Here is a 14679-nt window from a genome sequence, read left to right on the forward strand (position 1 = left end):
ACTGTACTGGGACCAATCCTATTCAACATATTTATAAATGCCCTGAAGAAAGGGGTAAACAGCGAGGGGTAAACAGCGAAAGGGGTAAACAGCGAAAAATTGGCAAATAATCCTAAACTGCTCAAGATAGTTAAGACCAAATCAGACTGTAAAGAGCTTTACAAAGATCTCACCAAACTAAGTGATTGGGCAAATGAAATTTAATGTTGATAAATGTAAAGTAATGCACATTGGAAAAAATAACCAATTATACATACAATATGATGGGGACTAATTTAGCTATAACTACTTAAGACCGAGATCTTGGAGTCATTGTGGATAGTTCTCTGAAAACATACACTCAGTGTGGAACAGTAGTCAAAAAAGCAAACAATGTTAGGACTCATTTGGTCTGACCAAATGACTAATTTGGCCATTCTTATGTTCTTATAATTTAGAAAGAAAGATACTTAGCTTTTTTATCTCTTAACTTTGTAGATTACTAGAACTCAGTGTTCACCTTTTATTGATAGCTTTTTATATAGAGAGTTTATATAGTTACCCTGAGATATGGTTTACTGTTAGTTTAGTATGTGATGGTTCCTAAAATACGTTTGATGTTTTAGGCTCTTCTGGCTAACATGGCTGCCATGTATGGAATCTACCATGGTTCAACTGGATTAAAGCACATTGCGAAAAGGGTACACAATGCCACACTAGTTTTAGCTGAAGGTGCGTACTTAGCAATTATAAAGAGGTATGTCTTACATGTTCACACCTTAAAAACACTGACCTTCAATTTTTCACCCAATGGGTTTTAGTAGCAAACAAAATCCAAAATTATTGCACTGGGGTCAAGATAATATTTAGTGCTTTGTATATAAAGATATGCTAGTTCTTTCTGTTAGAAATCAATAGATTGTAAGAAGTTTCTGCTACTGTTGTATATGGGACAGCTTCACCTATGCTGGACCAGTAGGAGTACTGTCCATTAACTTCTGACTGCTGTGGTCTAGAGCTGTTCTGATCAACTTGAAATAATCTGATGGTAAAAATGGTAACAGCTAACTTACACTAGTGCTGCTACCATCATTAATAAAGAAAGAGCTGGGCTGGTGCTAGAGCAACAATGGGGGATGTCCTTAAAATCCTCTGTATTTGCAGCCCTACCTTCAAGACTTGTGTGATCACAGGAAAGATCTCTAAACTAGTGGACTCTTCCTATTCTAAGCCAAACTCTAGGGCTACGTCTACACTGGCATGATTTTCCGGAAATGCTTTTAATGAAAGAATTTTCCGTTAAAAGCATTTTCGGAAAAGCGCGTCTAGATTGGCAGGACGCTTTTCCGCAAAAGCACTTTTTGCAGAAAAGCGTCCGTGGCCATTCTAGACGCGGTTTTGCGCAAAAAAAGCCCCGATTGCCATTTTAGCCATCGGGGCTTCTTTGCGCAAAACAGTACTGTGCTGTCTACACTGGCCCTCTTGCGCAAATGATTTGCGCAAGAGGGCTTTTGCCCGAACGGGAGCGGCACAGTATTTCCGCAAGAACACTGACAATCTTACAAGCGACCAGTGTAGACAGCTGGCAAGTTTTTCCGCAAAAGCAGCTGATTTTCCGGAAAAACTTGCCAGTCTAGACAGCCTAGGACTACTTAGATCTATAGATTTGTGTAAAGATTTGACTAATTTATTTATATTGACAGTGGGGGAGAAAATACAGAGCTTTATCTCTGTTGTATTAATTTAATAAGGTCTTATTTAGCCAACAGTTCTTTTAGCATCTATATACATTCAAAAGAATGCTCAGATGTAAAATATTATATGCAGAATTGCAGTTGGTAGACATGCTGCTAGATTTTACCATTCTGTGCATTCGGTGTAATGCCCTTTGTTAAAATAGTACTTGCTTGAGAGGCGAAGGGTGGGGAGAAGGAACCAAAGAAACATGGAATAACTGGAATTAACTTGTTTTCTTTAGGTCTTAAGCGAGCAGGTCACACGTTGCAGCATGACCTGTTCTTTGATACCGTGAAGATCCAGTGTGGATGTGCAGTCAAGGAGGTTTTTGACCGCGCAGGTCAGCGGCAGATAAACTTTCGGGGTTATAGCGATGGCACAGTAAGTCACATTTGTGTTTTTCATCTTTCACAAAGCCTGCAGCAGGTTTTCTTGCATTCAGAGCTATCATAAAAGAAAAATGCTGTCGTGTTTCCAACAAGCTCATGTGTCACTCCACGATTTGTTTCCCTAAAATACTTTAAAATGGGATATAAAAACATGGAATTGCTTGGCAGTGTACTGAATATTAATTAGTTTTCCAAAATCTGTCTTTCTAATACAGGCAGTCCCCGAGTTACACGGATCCGACTTATGTCGGATCCGCAGTTACGAACGGGGCCCATCTCCCTGGTCTCCAGCAGACCAGGGAGAGGAAGCAAAGCGGCGGAGCACGCGGGCAGCGGACAGCCCAGACGCGTCTGGGCTGTCCGCTGCCCGCGTGCTCCTTGGCTTAGCTCTGCTTTGCTCCCCGTCTCCCTGGTCTGCAGACCAGGGGGTCGGGGAGCAAAGCGGCGGAACACGCGTGCTCCACGGCTTTGCTCTGCTTTGCTCCCCGTCCCCCTGGTCTGCTCTAACTGGGGAGGCAGGCTGTAAGGTTGGGCTGGGTTGAGGAGCTTGGGGCTGGAGGAGGGTGTTCTGGGGCTACTGCAAGGAAAATGGATTCCCCCTTCCACGCCTGATCTTCTTGCAGTAGTACCTGGTCTGGGAGGAAAGCCACCTCTCCCTATAGCTCTGGGACTGCAAGATAGGTGCCTCTCCTTGGGGAAGGGGTGCCTCTCCTTGGGGAAGGAGCGAAAAGTTTGAGGCCCTCTCCTTCTTCCTAAAGGGCATCTGGGGGGTGGGAGGCTTGGAACTGTGGCAGTCCCAGAAGGGGAGGGTGCCTCCCTAGACAAGCCACTTTAACCTGCCTGGTGATTCTATCTCTCTCTTTTCTGTATGGTTTTATGAGAATCAATCCTATTTTGGGCATATCCCATATTCTGGGCACAACCAAACCCTGACCTTGTTTTAAGGAAGGATAAGAGGAAGCTGCCTGCCAAATTTGGTGGCCCGAGCTCTTAGTGTTTAAGAGTTCTTGAACAGATTGGCCGGCTCTCTCAAATATATAGTAGATAGCGGTCTCAAGCCCTGAAACTGAAAAGTGAACCTGGGATGGGTTAGGAAGGGGAAAAGATACTCTCTCTAATAGGCAAGAAATATTACCAGCATAACACAATTATATTGTAGTTTTAGGAACGGATGTCGTTTATAAATGATATATGAATAGGTCAGATACATAAAATGAAATGAAGATCATATATTGTGTGCAAAACCACAGTACATGTAATGTAATCCCTGGGTTAGTGAACTATGAGTAACTGCTGCTGCTGCTACTCCCCCCCCCCCCCCCCCCCCCTCCAGATTGGTGTGTCCCTTGATGAAACTGTAACGGAAAGAGACCTGGATGACTTGTTGTGGATCTTTGGGTGTGAATCTTCATCTGTAAGTAAAATATAAATCATTTAGAATTATTTAGCCAAGTGTTACAGCACATGAAATCTGTACTTCAGTGAGCTACAAACCTATATTAAAGTGAATCAAGAACATGAATAAAAAACTCCTGGTCAGTTCTCAGGACTCTCATTCTTCCTGTAGACTCTGCTAATGTAGCTTGTGAGCTCTCTGGGGCAGGGACTGTCTATATGCTGTACAGGATTTGTCTTTTACTGAAGATATTAGATAAGGGTTGTCAAGGAGCGCCCTGCTCCAGGAGCATGCCACTTAATCCCCAGATTTAACCTGTGCTTGGGGGCACTACTTATTTTTGGGATTGCACTCTCAGGGTTTGGCAGTGCTCCCTCAGTGGCCTGCAGGTAGTGACTCCACCTACAGTACTTGGTAATTTGCAGTAGTGCTCCTCAGTGAATTAGTGAGGTTTCTGTAATTTTTGTTATTTTATATAATGCCAGAAATGTTATGGATGCTTTATAGACATGTATACGGATAAAAATATGTGCTTCAGGGAACCTGTGACTATAAGATGGCAGTGTATTTCAACTAACTGATAACTGCATAACTTGCTGGGAGAAAAAAATGAATTCTTTTTCTGTGAAGATGTCTTATTTTATCACTTCCTTTTTCTCTACTTGTTAAAGGAATTGGTTGCTGAGAGTATGGGAGAAGAAACAAGGGGCATTCCGAGTACTGCATTTAAGAGGACATCCAAATTCTTGACACATCAAGTATTCAACAGGTTTGTGAAGTTTATTCCGACTGCAGACTTTCAATTTGTATGGAGATTTGGCACATTTCCTGCCCTCTCCCTCTTTTATACGCTGAGAAGGTGGTACCAGGGATTGTTACTTTATAGTAGCTATTGACTTATATTCGTGTCAATACTAAATGTCTATTTTTACTCATTTTTATGTTTCTCCAAATTTTTGTAGGATTGTGCAAACCCTTCTTACTCTGGTCTGAACCAAGCTAAGAAATATATTTTTGTCGTTTTGTGGTATGCATGCATGCATACCAGATTGGTTTCCACAAAGTTTGAATTCATCTTGTTTGTCTTATTTTCATAAATTTTATTTGAAGACTTTGTCTAGTCAGAAGATTTATTAAAACTGTTTTATTCCATATGTGTGGTGGTGATACACTTCTAACCTAATAGCATTTCAGGAAGAACAAGCGTGTTAGGTACTTGTCTGTATAACACATTTGTAAAACATTAAAATTAAATACAAAAAGAAATAGCTTTTTTCCATTGTGCAGTCATTGTCAGTTCTTTTTAGAGCACTTTTGTACGGGTCATCCAGTATATGAAGTTCAACTGCTTGCCCTAACGCCACATTTTGTGCCCTCCAGCTATCACTCTGAAACGAATATTGTCCGGTATATGAAAAGATTAGAAAACAAAGATATTTCCCTTGTTCACAGCATGATTCCTTTGGTAAGAATTTACTAAATAAATAACATTAGGTAATTAATAGTTTCTTATTTTTTGGATGAATAGTAACTGAATACGTTTTTGATTTTTTTTTTAAGGGCTCCTGTACAATGAAGCTTAATAGTTCATCTGAACTTACAGTAAGTTTGTCTGATAGATTTATTACTTGTTTGAAACCAGCTCAGAGTGAGCTGCTGAGTCAGCCAGAGTCCCAAACATTGTACATGTAAACACTGCATGTTGTCTGAAACTACCTGAGATATTTTAATACATTAGAGTGACATTTTCAGTTGGAGCAGAGTTGAGCCAACACCTGAGAATTTTTAATTTTTTTTCTAAATCTATAGAAAAGTAATTTTGTGGGGAGAAGGAAAGGTAAAAATGACAAATTCTGTCTTGTTTCGTTTGAGCCTATTTTTACCTAATTTCTTACTGACTTTATTCTGGGATTTTCAAAGATGCTTACGAGTTAAGTATCCATTTAGAGAGATGTCAAAATTCAGTGAAGTAGGAAACAGTGTAACTGCTGAAAATCTCAGTGGTTACACACTGTGGACTCTGTACAAGAGTTATACTATAGAGCCCGCAGTGAAGCCTCCTGTAGCCAGCAAGAGACTTCCCTGCTATAGAGAAGCTGCCTCCCTGGATGGTAGGGGAGTAGCTGAGTGTAACTGGCACCATCACCTGATAAACATCATCTTACCGGTTAAACCGTTAGTCGGTTACACTCTGACATCCCTAGCATCCGATTCCTATTGCACATCCACAGCATTTGGACAACTAACTGGTCTTAAAGCCTCTTGAAAATCCTATCCTAAAATGTTATGAATGTGGTATTAATAACACCAGGTAGGATTCAGGAATTAGATTTTTTTTAAGATCTCTAAAGAAGGGTCTACTGATTATACAATGCCAAGCATAATGGGCCTTTGATCCTGATTGGGGTCCTTGGAAACTACTGCAATGAAAACACTCAGTAGTAATAATAATAAAAAAAAATCCAAATCTCCAATTTGTCTCGTCACCAAATAACAGGCTAGTCTCTTTTCAGTTTGATTTCTGAAACCAGTCAATGAAACCAGCTGGAGACTAGCTGGTAGGAGCAGCTGCACCCAAAAGCACTTAGGCATTGAGAGAACTTACTTCAGTTTTGACTGGACTTTCTCTGCCGTGTGCAAATTGGCTGTTAATTCCAACCCTCATCTCCCTCCCTCAGTCTCCACTTTGGCTGCACTCCACTCCACTCATTCTCTTATGCTCCTCTTTCTGGTCTGCCTCTATCCCCTCCTAATTAACCTTTGCCCCTCCCCTCCAACATAGTGGAACTAGCATGGCATTTGTTTTCATTGCATAGCTCACTCTGTAACATCCACCCTGCTTGTTTGGATGATAAATTATTTAAGGCAAAGAAAGACTGTTGGCTGCTTGTATGTTCGGAGCCTAGCACGATGGAGCCCCAAACAGTTCTTGTCTATGGACTTCTGGGATTAAAACACCATCAGCACCACTTCACCAGAGTTTAGAGCAGGGCTTAGCAAAGTATGATCTCTGGGCCAGATCCAGCTTGCAAGAGCCTCAGCCATCTCCCTGTCTGCCCCACCCCTGCCGCATTCCGCTCTGATGGACTGGCTGTTTTCTGTTTTGCTGGTGATTGGTTGGCTATTTTTTTTGTTTGCCCCCGTGACACCAAAAATGTTTTCCATTTTAGTCAAGTAGTAAAGTGGGCTGCTGGAGGACAATGTGCATCTCAGATTGATTGCTGAGCCCTTGGGGCAGGGGGCGAGAGGCTTCTTACACTGCTCCCGCCCCCAGTAGCTCCCATTGGCTGGTTTCTGGCCAGTAGCAGCTGCCAGTTTGCAGGACAGGCAGCATGTGAAGTACACATCTCCCAGGCTCACAGTGGTTAAGGAACCTTCTGGGCTGCTGGCTGGGAGCTGCCCAGGTAAGGTTTCCCAGACAGAACCTGCCCCTACCCCATGTAACCCAAACCACCTGCTCTTCTGCTCCCAGCCTCCATACACCTTCCCAGGTACTGCTTCCCCTCCAACGCCCCTGCTCAGGTCACATCCCTCTCCCAGACCTGCACCCCAGTCTGTTGTCCCTGGTCACAGTCCAAACCCCTGTTCTCTCTCCTGCACTCCTGCCCCAGGTTACAACACTCTCCCAGACCCTCCATTCCCCTCTTCCTACGCCCCTCCCACAGGCCAGAATCCTCTCCTGCATGCATGCCCCTCCCAGACCCTACAGCCCCTGTCCCAGGTCACAACCCAAACCCCTGCACCTCTTCCATGAATATCTTGGAAGAGTGTGGCCCATGATCACTTAACAAATTCTTGCAGTGACTCCACACCAAAAACCCCCACCCCTGATGTACAATCTCAAATTAATAGTAAGTATCAGAGGGGTAGCCATGTTAGTCTGGATCTGCAAAAGCAACAAGGAGTCTTGTGGCACCTTATAGACTAACAGATGTATCGGAGCATAAGCTTTCGTGGGCAAATACCCAGTTCTACATGCATCTGATAAAGTGGGTCTTTGCCCACAAAAGCTTATGCTCCAATAGATCTGTTAGTCTATAAGGTGCCACAGGACAAATTAATAGCAGAAAGTCGTAACTCAGAGGCCTCTGTGTCTTAATTCTTCTCCCTCATCATTAACCCTTTTTACTCCAAACACATTGTTTACAAACGCAGTCTCTTGTTACAGTTCAGTATTTTGTTTTTTCCTCCAGCCTATCACATGGAAAGAATTTGCTAATATCCATCCCTTTGTGCCTCTAGACCAGGCTCAAGGGTATCAACAACTGTTCAGGGAGCTCGAGAGGGATCTGTGTGAGATCACAGGCTATGACAAAATCTCCTTCCAACCAAACAGGTAGGGGCTTTTTCACTGCACATGCACTCCCTGAACAAAACATTTATCTGCACTTCTAGTAAATGGCTTGCTGTCAAAGGCCTGGAGGCGGGGGTGTTCCAGACCTCTTTGAGATGGGACTCACTGCCCATCCCTGTGGAGCCACCTCTGCTTCAGCTGCTGGCCCTATCGCCTCTCCTGCTGAGTCTATTGTGCTCAGCCCTTGTCTTTCCCTTGAGCCCACGCAGGCCCTGAGCCAGTGCATTCCTGAGAGGGTGGAAAATGTTCTGGAAACTGGATGAGTTGAGGAGGACTTTTGAAGAAAGCCCCAGAGAAAGAGCCAGCCTCATAGCAGCAGCAAGGAGGAACGTGACCCACTCAGGATCTCCATCATGGCAAGGGTTGTTGGGCCAACCTGAGTGATGCTGCAACCCTCCCATGATCACTCACTCTATTTTCTACCTCTGCCACAATGGAAGATCAGTGGGGCCTGAGTCAGCAGGCGAGTGGCTAGGGCTGCTGCTTCATACCACTCCCAGTCATCATATGTACTGTGAGGACAGCTCTGAGCATCCCTGTTAGGAGGGGATGTAAAGTTAGCTGCTTTCACACTTTACTGCTTGAATCCAAGACTGGGACGTTGAGGCTTGACTATGGTAACACTGTATTAGAGAATCTTAATCTGGCAATGTTTTCTTAAAGTCTGAGGGTCAGGATGAATGACAGCCTGACTTTGCCCTTTCCCCCACTCCTTTCAGATTTATTTTGATGTTTGGAGTGTCTCTCTCCATTTTTTTTCTTCTTCCTACTTGTCATATGGATGTGGCAGCCTTTGGCTAGACAACTACTGTTTTAAACAGAAATCTGCATGGGTGATGGTGATTGGGAGAGATTCTATTGTACAGGGCCAAGCAAATCTCACCATCTTTTTCCTTCTGTCATTCAAGGCGACAAGGGTGCCTTGCCAAATCCCCCATTTGAGGGGTTGATGAGCAATGTTCCCTCTAATTTTTGCCATCCATGTGCAAAATCTATTTTATGTGCACTGAGGCATGTGTGAATGTGCACCACTGGTAAAAAAAAAAACATGCTGCAATTGACATCTCTCCTGAGTGGCTGCCTCCGTGCACAGCGTACAAGGAACACCATTGGCGAGCCATTTAATCTGCCCTCCTTGCAATAAGTGCAGATGAGTGCAGGAGTGATTGTGTTGTTGTGGAGGAATGAGAACAAGGGAGCATGGTAACAAGTATGTGCTGGCCAGCTGATTGCTCGGTTGTGCTATCACACTCCTTTCCTGAACTGCTTTGAACTTTTGGGGGCAAACATAGAGTGTTTTATCCTGTTTCCCCTCAGCCTTGATTAGTGTTGCTCTTTGAAGTACTATAATCCTGCCTCCATGCTGCTGCTATCATGTCTGAGAGCATTAGCGGAAAGAAGGCTCTTTCTAGAACCAATGAATTATACATAGATGGGGACTCCCAGATGATCTAAAATAAGACAAAGTGATCTGTCACTCAAACTGGCTGTCTCATCTTAGAGGTAAGGAATGTGAGACCCTTGGATACGTTGTTCGTTGTAACAAAGGGATAACATCTGACATACTCACGAGGAATTCTTTCTCCATGTCAAGAAGAGACACGAGTATTTCCTTTCACCACACAGGTCATCTTGATAAAGGTTTGGTCCCCCACTCCAGATGTCACACAGTAGTCTATAGTCACTATCCCTTCTGAGAATGTGGTGCATATTTGCAAGCACCTCGGTGCATATAGCAAGAAGGAGTGATTCTTCCCTGAGTTGGGGGGAAGCAGTTGACTGAGTAATATGAAGTGTTTAAATTCCTTACAGCCCACCTGAGTTTATCACTGAAGTGTAACATCCCTTAATTACTGTCCACTGACAAAATCACCATGGGCTGATTATACTGTTGAATAGTGCAACAAGCTTCCATGCGGGGGAATTGGGCTGAGCTCAGAGCCTGGGATTTGGGCTTTTGGAATCTAAGTGCGCTGAGGAAGGGCTAAGAAGCACGTTCGCAAAGCTGCTGGAGTAGCACTGTTTTAAATAGCTGTTAAATAAGCCAGTAATGTAAATCCTTGTTGGAAATTCTCTTCATTCATATGTAAGGTTTTATGAGACTAGAGAATCTCTAGGGTTTTACTGTAGTGCTCAGTGAATATTGTTGTGCTTGTAGGTAGTGGAATTACTCATTCGCTTCATGCCAAATATACTGAATTGTCTTCTGCTCTTTAAATGACTGTAAAAGGGTTCCAGTTTCTGGATATCTGTTATACTGTAATGCTTTATCCAGGCCTTTTCTTGATGGAGCTGCAGCTCTATACTAATTGTATGGGGTTTTTTTCTAGTTAAAGTAGTATTATGTGATTTAGAAACGAGGATCTATTCAATATTTACAACAGGGATGGGGAACCTTTTTTGGGTTGGGATCACTGACCCACAGGAAATCAGTCGGGGGCTGCTCACAATTGAGAAACACAAAACCACCTACCCCTTACCAGTGTGGGCTCCCCAAGGCTGGGGGTGGCCTCAAGCCTCAGGGGCCTGATCCAGGCAAGCTGGGAGCTGTATCCAGCCCCCAGGCCTTAAGTTCCCCAACCCTGATCCGCAATATTGTTGCATTTCTAGTGATGATCGTATATAAGCTAGTGATGACATAATAATATGCTTCACATAATGTTCTTGATAATGTGTACACTTGTATCTCCTGTACATGTCAAGAAGTTTATAAGAACAAATAGCTGAACTAACTGAAAGTCACCAAGAATGGCTTGAGCAAGAATGGTTTTAATGATACTTAGGGTATGTCTACACTAGTTCGATCTAGGGAGGCTAATGAGGGCGACCGAAATTGCAAATGAAGCGTGGGATTTAAATATCCCGCGCTTCATTAGCATGTTCCTGGCCGGTCGCCATTTTAGAAATTGACTAGCCCGTAGTAACTGCCCATGCCTACATGCGGCAGTGAAATGGGATTCCGAATTAAAGCCCTAACTCAAATTAGTTGTTATTCCTCCTGCAATGAGGTTTACCAGCTAATTTGAGTTAGGGCTTTAATTCGGAATCCTGTTTCACTGCCGCATGTAGATGCAGGCAGTTACTTCGGGCTCGTCAATTTCTAAAATGGTGACCAGCTGGGATATTTAAATCCCGTGCTTCATTTGCAATTTCGGTCGCCCTCATTAGCCTCCCTAGATCAAACTAAGGGGCTAGTGTAGACATACCCTTAGAGTACTATATTGACAGTCTGGTTCATATATTATAATGGGATTTGTGTTGTTCTTACAGCGGGGCCCAGGGTGAATATGCTGGATTGGCTGCAATCAAGGCTTACTTAAATGCAAAAGGAGAACATCTTAGAAATGTAAGTATGAAAATGTGCACAAGACAACTCTTGTGGAGCAAATGCTTAGCATATGGTCCAATGGTTAGATTGCTAACCTGAGATTTGGGAGATCTAAGTTCAGTTCCTTGCTCTGCCAAAGACTTCCTGTACAAGCCTAGCCAAGTCACTTAAGCTGTGCCTCAGTTCCCTGTACATAACAGGTAACATCTCCCTTCCTCACCAAGTGTTGTGGTGAGCATCTCACAATTGTTTGACTTGACAAAATGCTACAAGAATGGGAGCCATATAAGTACCAAAGGTAAGTTCAGGTTGGACCAGAGGTATAAATAGGGTGGGACAAAAAGGGCACCTGCCTCAGGTGTAGAGCAGCCCCGAGTTGAAACCATGGGGTGGCAGAATAAGCAGCGCATGAGTCCTTTGGAGAATTTTACATGTGACCACTGGCAGCTCCTTAGAAGCCAGGTGGGCACATCAGAATCCAGACAGTAGCCCTGCAGACTGTTAGGACTACAGCAGCAGGCCTCTGAGTACCCTGGTTGGTGGGAAGGGGAGAAGGAGGAAGGGCTGAACTTTTTGTATAGCTGCATTCTAGAAGTGGAAGGTCAGTTGCACTAAGTGCCTGGGGTGCCACATAGGGAAGGGTGGAGGGGACGAGGACCATAAGGAAAGGCAGAAATTAACAGAGAAGGGGGGCACAGGAGGGGCGTGGACTCTGATATCTGCATGTCCTCAATGTGAAACTTTCAGATCCTTGGGACACAACTTGTTAATTTTCCTGCTTCAACACTACTAAAATTGAGCTTTTTAAAGCTTGAATATAGCAAACTTAATCTTACCTCTCCCCCACATAATTCCTTTCTGTCAACATACATCCTTAGTGATATACTAATGTGTTTTTTGTAGAGTTAGAGGGAAAATCTGTCTTTGGTCATGGTTGGACAGACTATTCACCTACTTTTTCTCTTTAACTCAGGATTTCCATGGCATTAAGAGTTTAAATCAGATTGTTTTAAAGTAATGTCCCTTGATAATGTATCGGTCTGTGAAGGATACTTTTTTTCCCTTTTACGTTTAGAAAATAGCTAGGTACAATTTGTGTGGAGTTGAGTATTCCAAGATAGTTCTTGTCAGTCTTTCAAGGTAAAACAGAGTTTAAGTAAAGAGATGTCTATTACATTTTCTTATAAACTTCTTAGTATGAGGAAGGAAGCTTTTGTTAAGATTAGAAAAACATCAGTTGAAATTAACCTTGGGTTTCTTTGAAACTTGTTGCAATGCAGTGTCGGTCTCGCATTGTTCCATTTTTATATAAAGGTACTTCAGTGCTTATTTCTTCAGTGAGCCTAAGGGTACGCCTAGATTACATGTCGCCAGAGGCATGTAGATTAGGCTACCCGACATAGTAAAATGAAGCGGCGATTTAAATAATCGCCGCTTCATTTAAATTTACATGGCTGCCGCGCTGAGCCGACAAACATTTTACTATGTCGGGTAGCCTAATCTACATGCCTCTGTCGCCAGAGGCATGTAGTCTAGACGTACCCTAAGATAAAGGCTACGTCTAGACTACACATGTTTTTCAAAAGATACTTTCGAAAAAGCCTCCTTTGAAAAAGAGCATCTAGACTACAATCACTACTTTCGAAAAAGAAAGCCGCTTTTTTGAAAGAGAACACCCAGGCAGTCTGGATGCTCGTTAGAAAAAGCACAGTTTGTTTTACATAGCACCTTTTTTCGAAAGAGCATTTTTGAAAAAAGGCGTTATTCCTCGTAAAACGAAGTTTTCCATGGTGGACAAAACCGCCATGTTCTTTTAATTTACTGTCAACAGAACGTGGCAGCAGTCTAGACACAGGTAAAGATTTTTCGAAAAAAGGCCACTTTTTTCAAAAAATCCCTATAGTCTAGACACACCCACAGTGTTTCACTTAAATTCACGCGCAAGTTTTGTTTTTTCTGTGTAATCAATATGAAGCATTTAGTCTCTTTCCCAGTTACAGTACCAAAACTGTTTTACAGAATCTTGTTATCAACAGCTATCCTAAAATTCCAATGTACACAGTGATGGGATATCTGGATTTTTGCAGAGTCTGAATATGAAAGCAAGCAAACCCTGACCAAGAGATATCTCCAGAATAAACCTCTTTAAAATTGGTCCCTGCTTGTGGGGAAAATATTCTGAAAGATGTAGGCAGTGCTCATGCCTAATCATTTACACTGTATACCAAGTGGTTGTACAACACTACCAGGTCAAAATGTAACATTGTATGTCTACTCTGAAATTTCGCAGCACAATTGTAAGTGATTATATTAGGTACAATACAGTGGAGAATGGGGCCCCTTACATGTTTTTCAGCATACCTGCTGAATTGTTAAATGTTATACAGGCAGTGCCCGGGTTACGTGGATCTGACTTATGTCAGATCCCTACTTAAGAACGGGGTGAGGGAACCCCGAACTAGCTGTGCTCCCCCGTCCCCCCAGAAGACCGCCGAGAGGCGCGGCGGCACTCCTGCCGCCCGCGTCCTCCGTGGCGAGAAAAGCTGCTCCGCGTCTCCCTGGTCTGCTGGCCTCCCCGGGGAGACGCGGAGCAAAGCCGCGGAGGACGCGAGCAGCAGGACTGCGGCGCGTCTGGGCAGTCCCGCCGCCCACATCCGCGGCGAGGAAAGTCGCTCCGCGTCTTCCTGGTCTGCTGGAGGGGGGGGAGGGCGCAGCTAGTGCGCCTCCCCTCCTCCCAGCAGACCAGGCTTTCCTTGCCGCGGAGGACGCGGGCAGCGGGAGCGCCGACATGTGCCGCGGTCCCGCCGCCCCCGTCCTCTGGGGCGAGAAGCCTGGTCTGCTGCGGGGGGGGGGGGGGGGGCCGTAGCTAGTGCGCCCTCCCCACCCCCCCCAGCAGACCAGGCTTTTCTCGCCGCTGGTCAGTTTGAGCAGCGGCTGAATCAGGACGCCTGGGGTAGAGCAGCTGGGGGGCTGCCGGGTTGGTCCCACAGCGCCAAGGTGCGGCGCTGTGGGGACTTACTGGCAGCACCCCAGCTGCTCTGTCTCAGACATCCAGATTCAGCCGCTGTTGAAACTGATCAGCGGCTGATTCCAAGAAGCCCAGGGCAGAGCAGCTCTGCCTCAGGCTTCCTGTAGTCAGCCACTAGTCAGTTTCAGCAGCGGCTGACTTGGGGACACTTGGGGCAGAGCAGCTGGGGTGCTGTTGGGTTGGTCCAGTAGCGCCGAGGAGCAGCGCTGCGGGACCAACCCAGCAGCACCCCAGCTGCTCTGCCCCAGGCGTGTCTGATTCAGCTGCTGCTGGTCAGTTTCAACAGCGGCTGAATCTGGACGCCTGGGACAGAGCAGTTGGGGTGCTGCCGGGTTGGTCCCCGCAGCGCCGCACCTCGGTGCTGCGGGGACCAACCTGGCAGCACCCCAGCTGCTCTACCCCAGCTGCTCTACCCCAGGTGTCCCCAAGTCAGCTGCTGCTGAAACTGATCAGCGGCTGATTCCAGGA

General features: G+C 44.7%; 1 protein-coding gene across 1 annotated transcript in view; it reads left to right on the forward strand.

Moving 5' to 3' along the window:
• GLDC (glycine decarboxylase) overlaps window positions 1-14679 on the forward strand; it is a 69504-nt gene that overhangs the window by 34933 nt on the left and 19892 nt on the right. Inside the window, exons 9-16 of the mRNA XM_075931612.1 lie at window positions 606-711; window positions 1958-2097; window positions 3439-3519; window positions 4173-4270; window positions 4882-4966; window positions 5062-5103; window positions 7695-7837; window positions 11126-11201. Of these exons, the coding sequence (XP_075787727.1) occupies window positions 606-711; window positions 1958-2097; window positions 3439-3519; window positions 4173-4270; window positions 4882-4966; window positions 5062-5103; window positions 7695-7837; window positions 11126-11201 (771 nt within the window). The remainder of the gene's footprint in view (window positions 1-605; window positions 712-1957; window positions 2098-3438; window positions 3520-4172; window positions 4271-4881; window positions 4967-5061; window positions 5104-7694; window positions 7838-11125; window positions 11202-14679) is intronic.

The sequence above is a fragment of the Pelodiscus sinensis genome, chromosome 6, assembly GCF_049634645.1.
Source record: "Pelodiscus sinensis isolate JC-2024 chromosome 6, ASM4963464v1, whole genome shotgun sequence".
NCBI classification, from domain to species: domain Eukaryota; kingdom Metazoa; phylum Chordata; order Testudines; family Trionychidae; genus Pelodiscus; species Pelodiscus sinensis.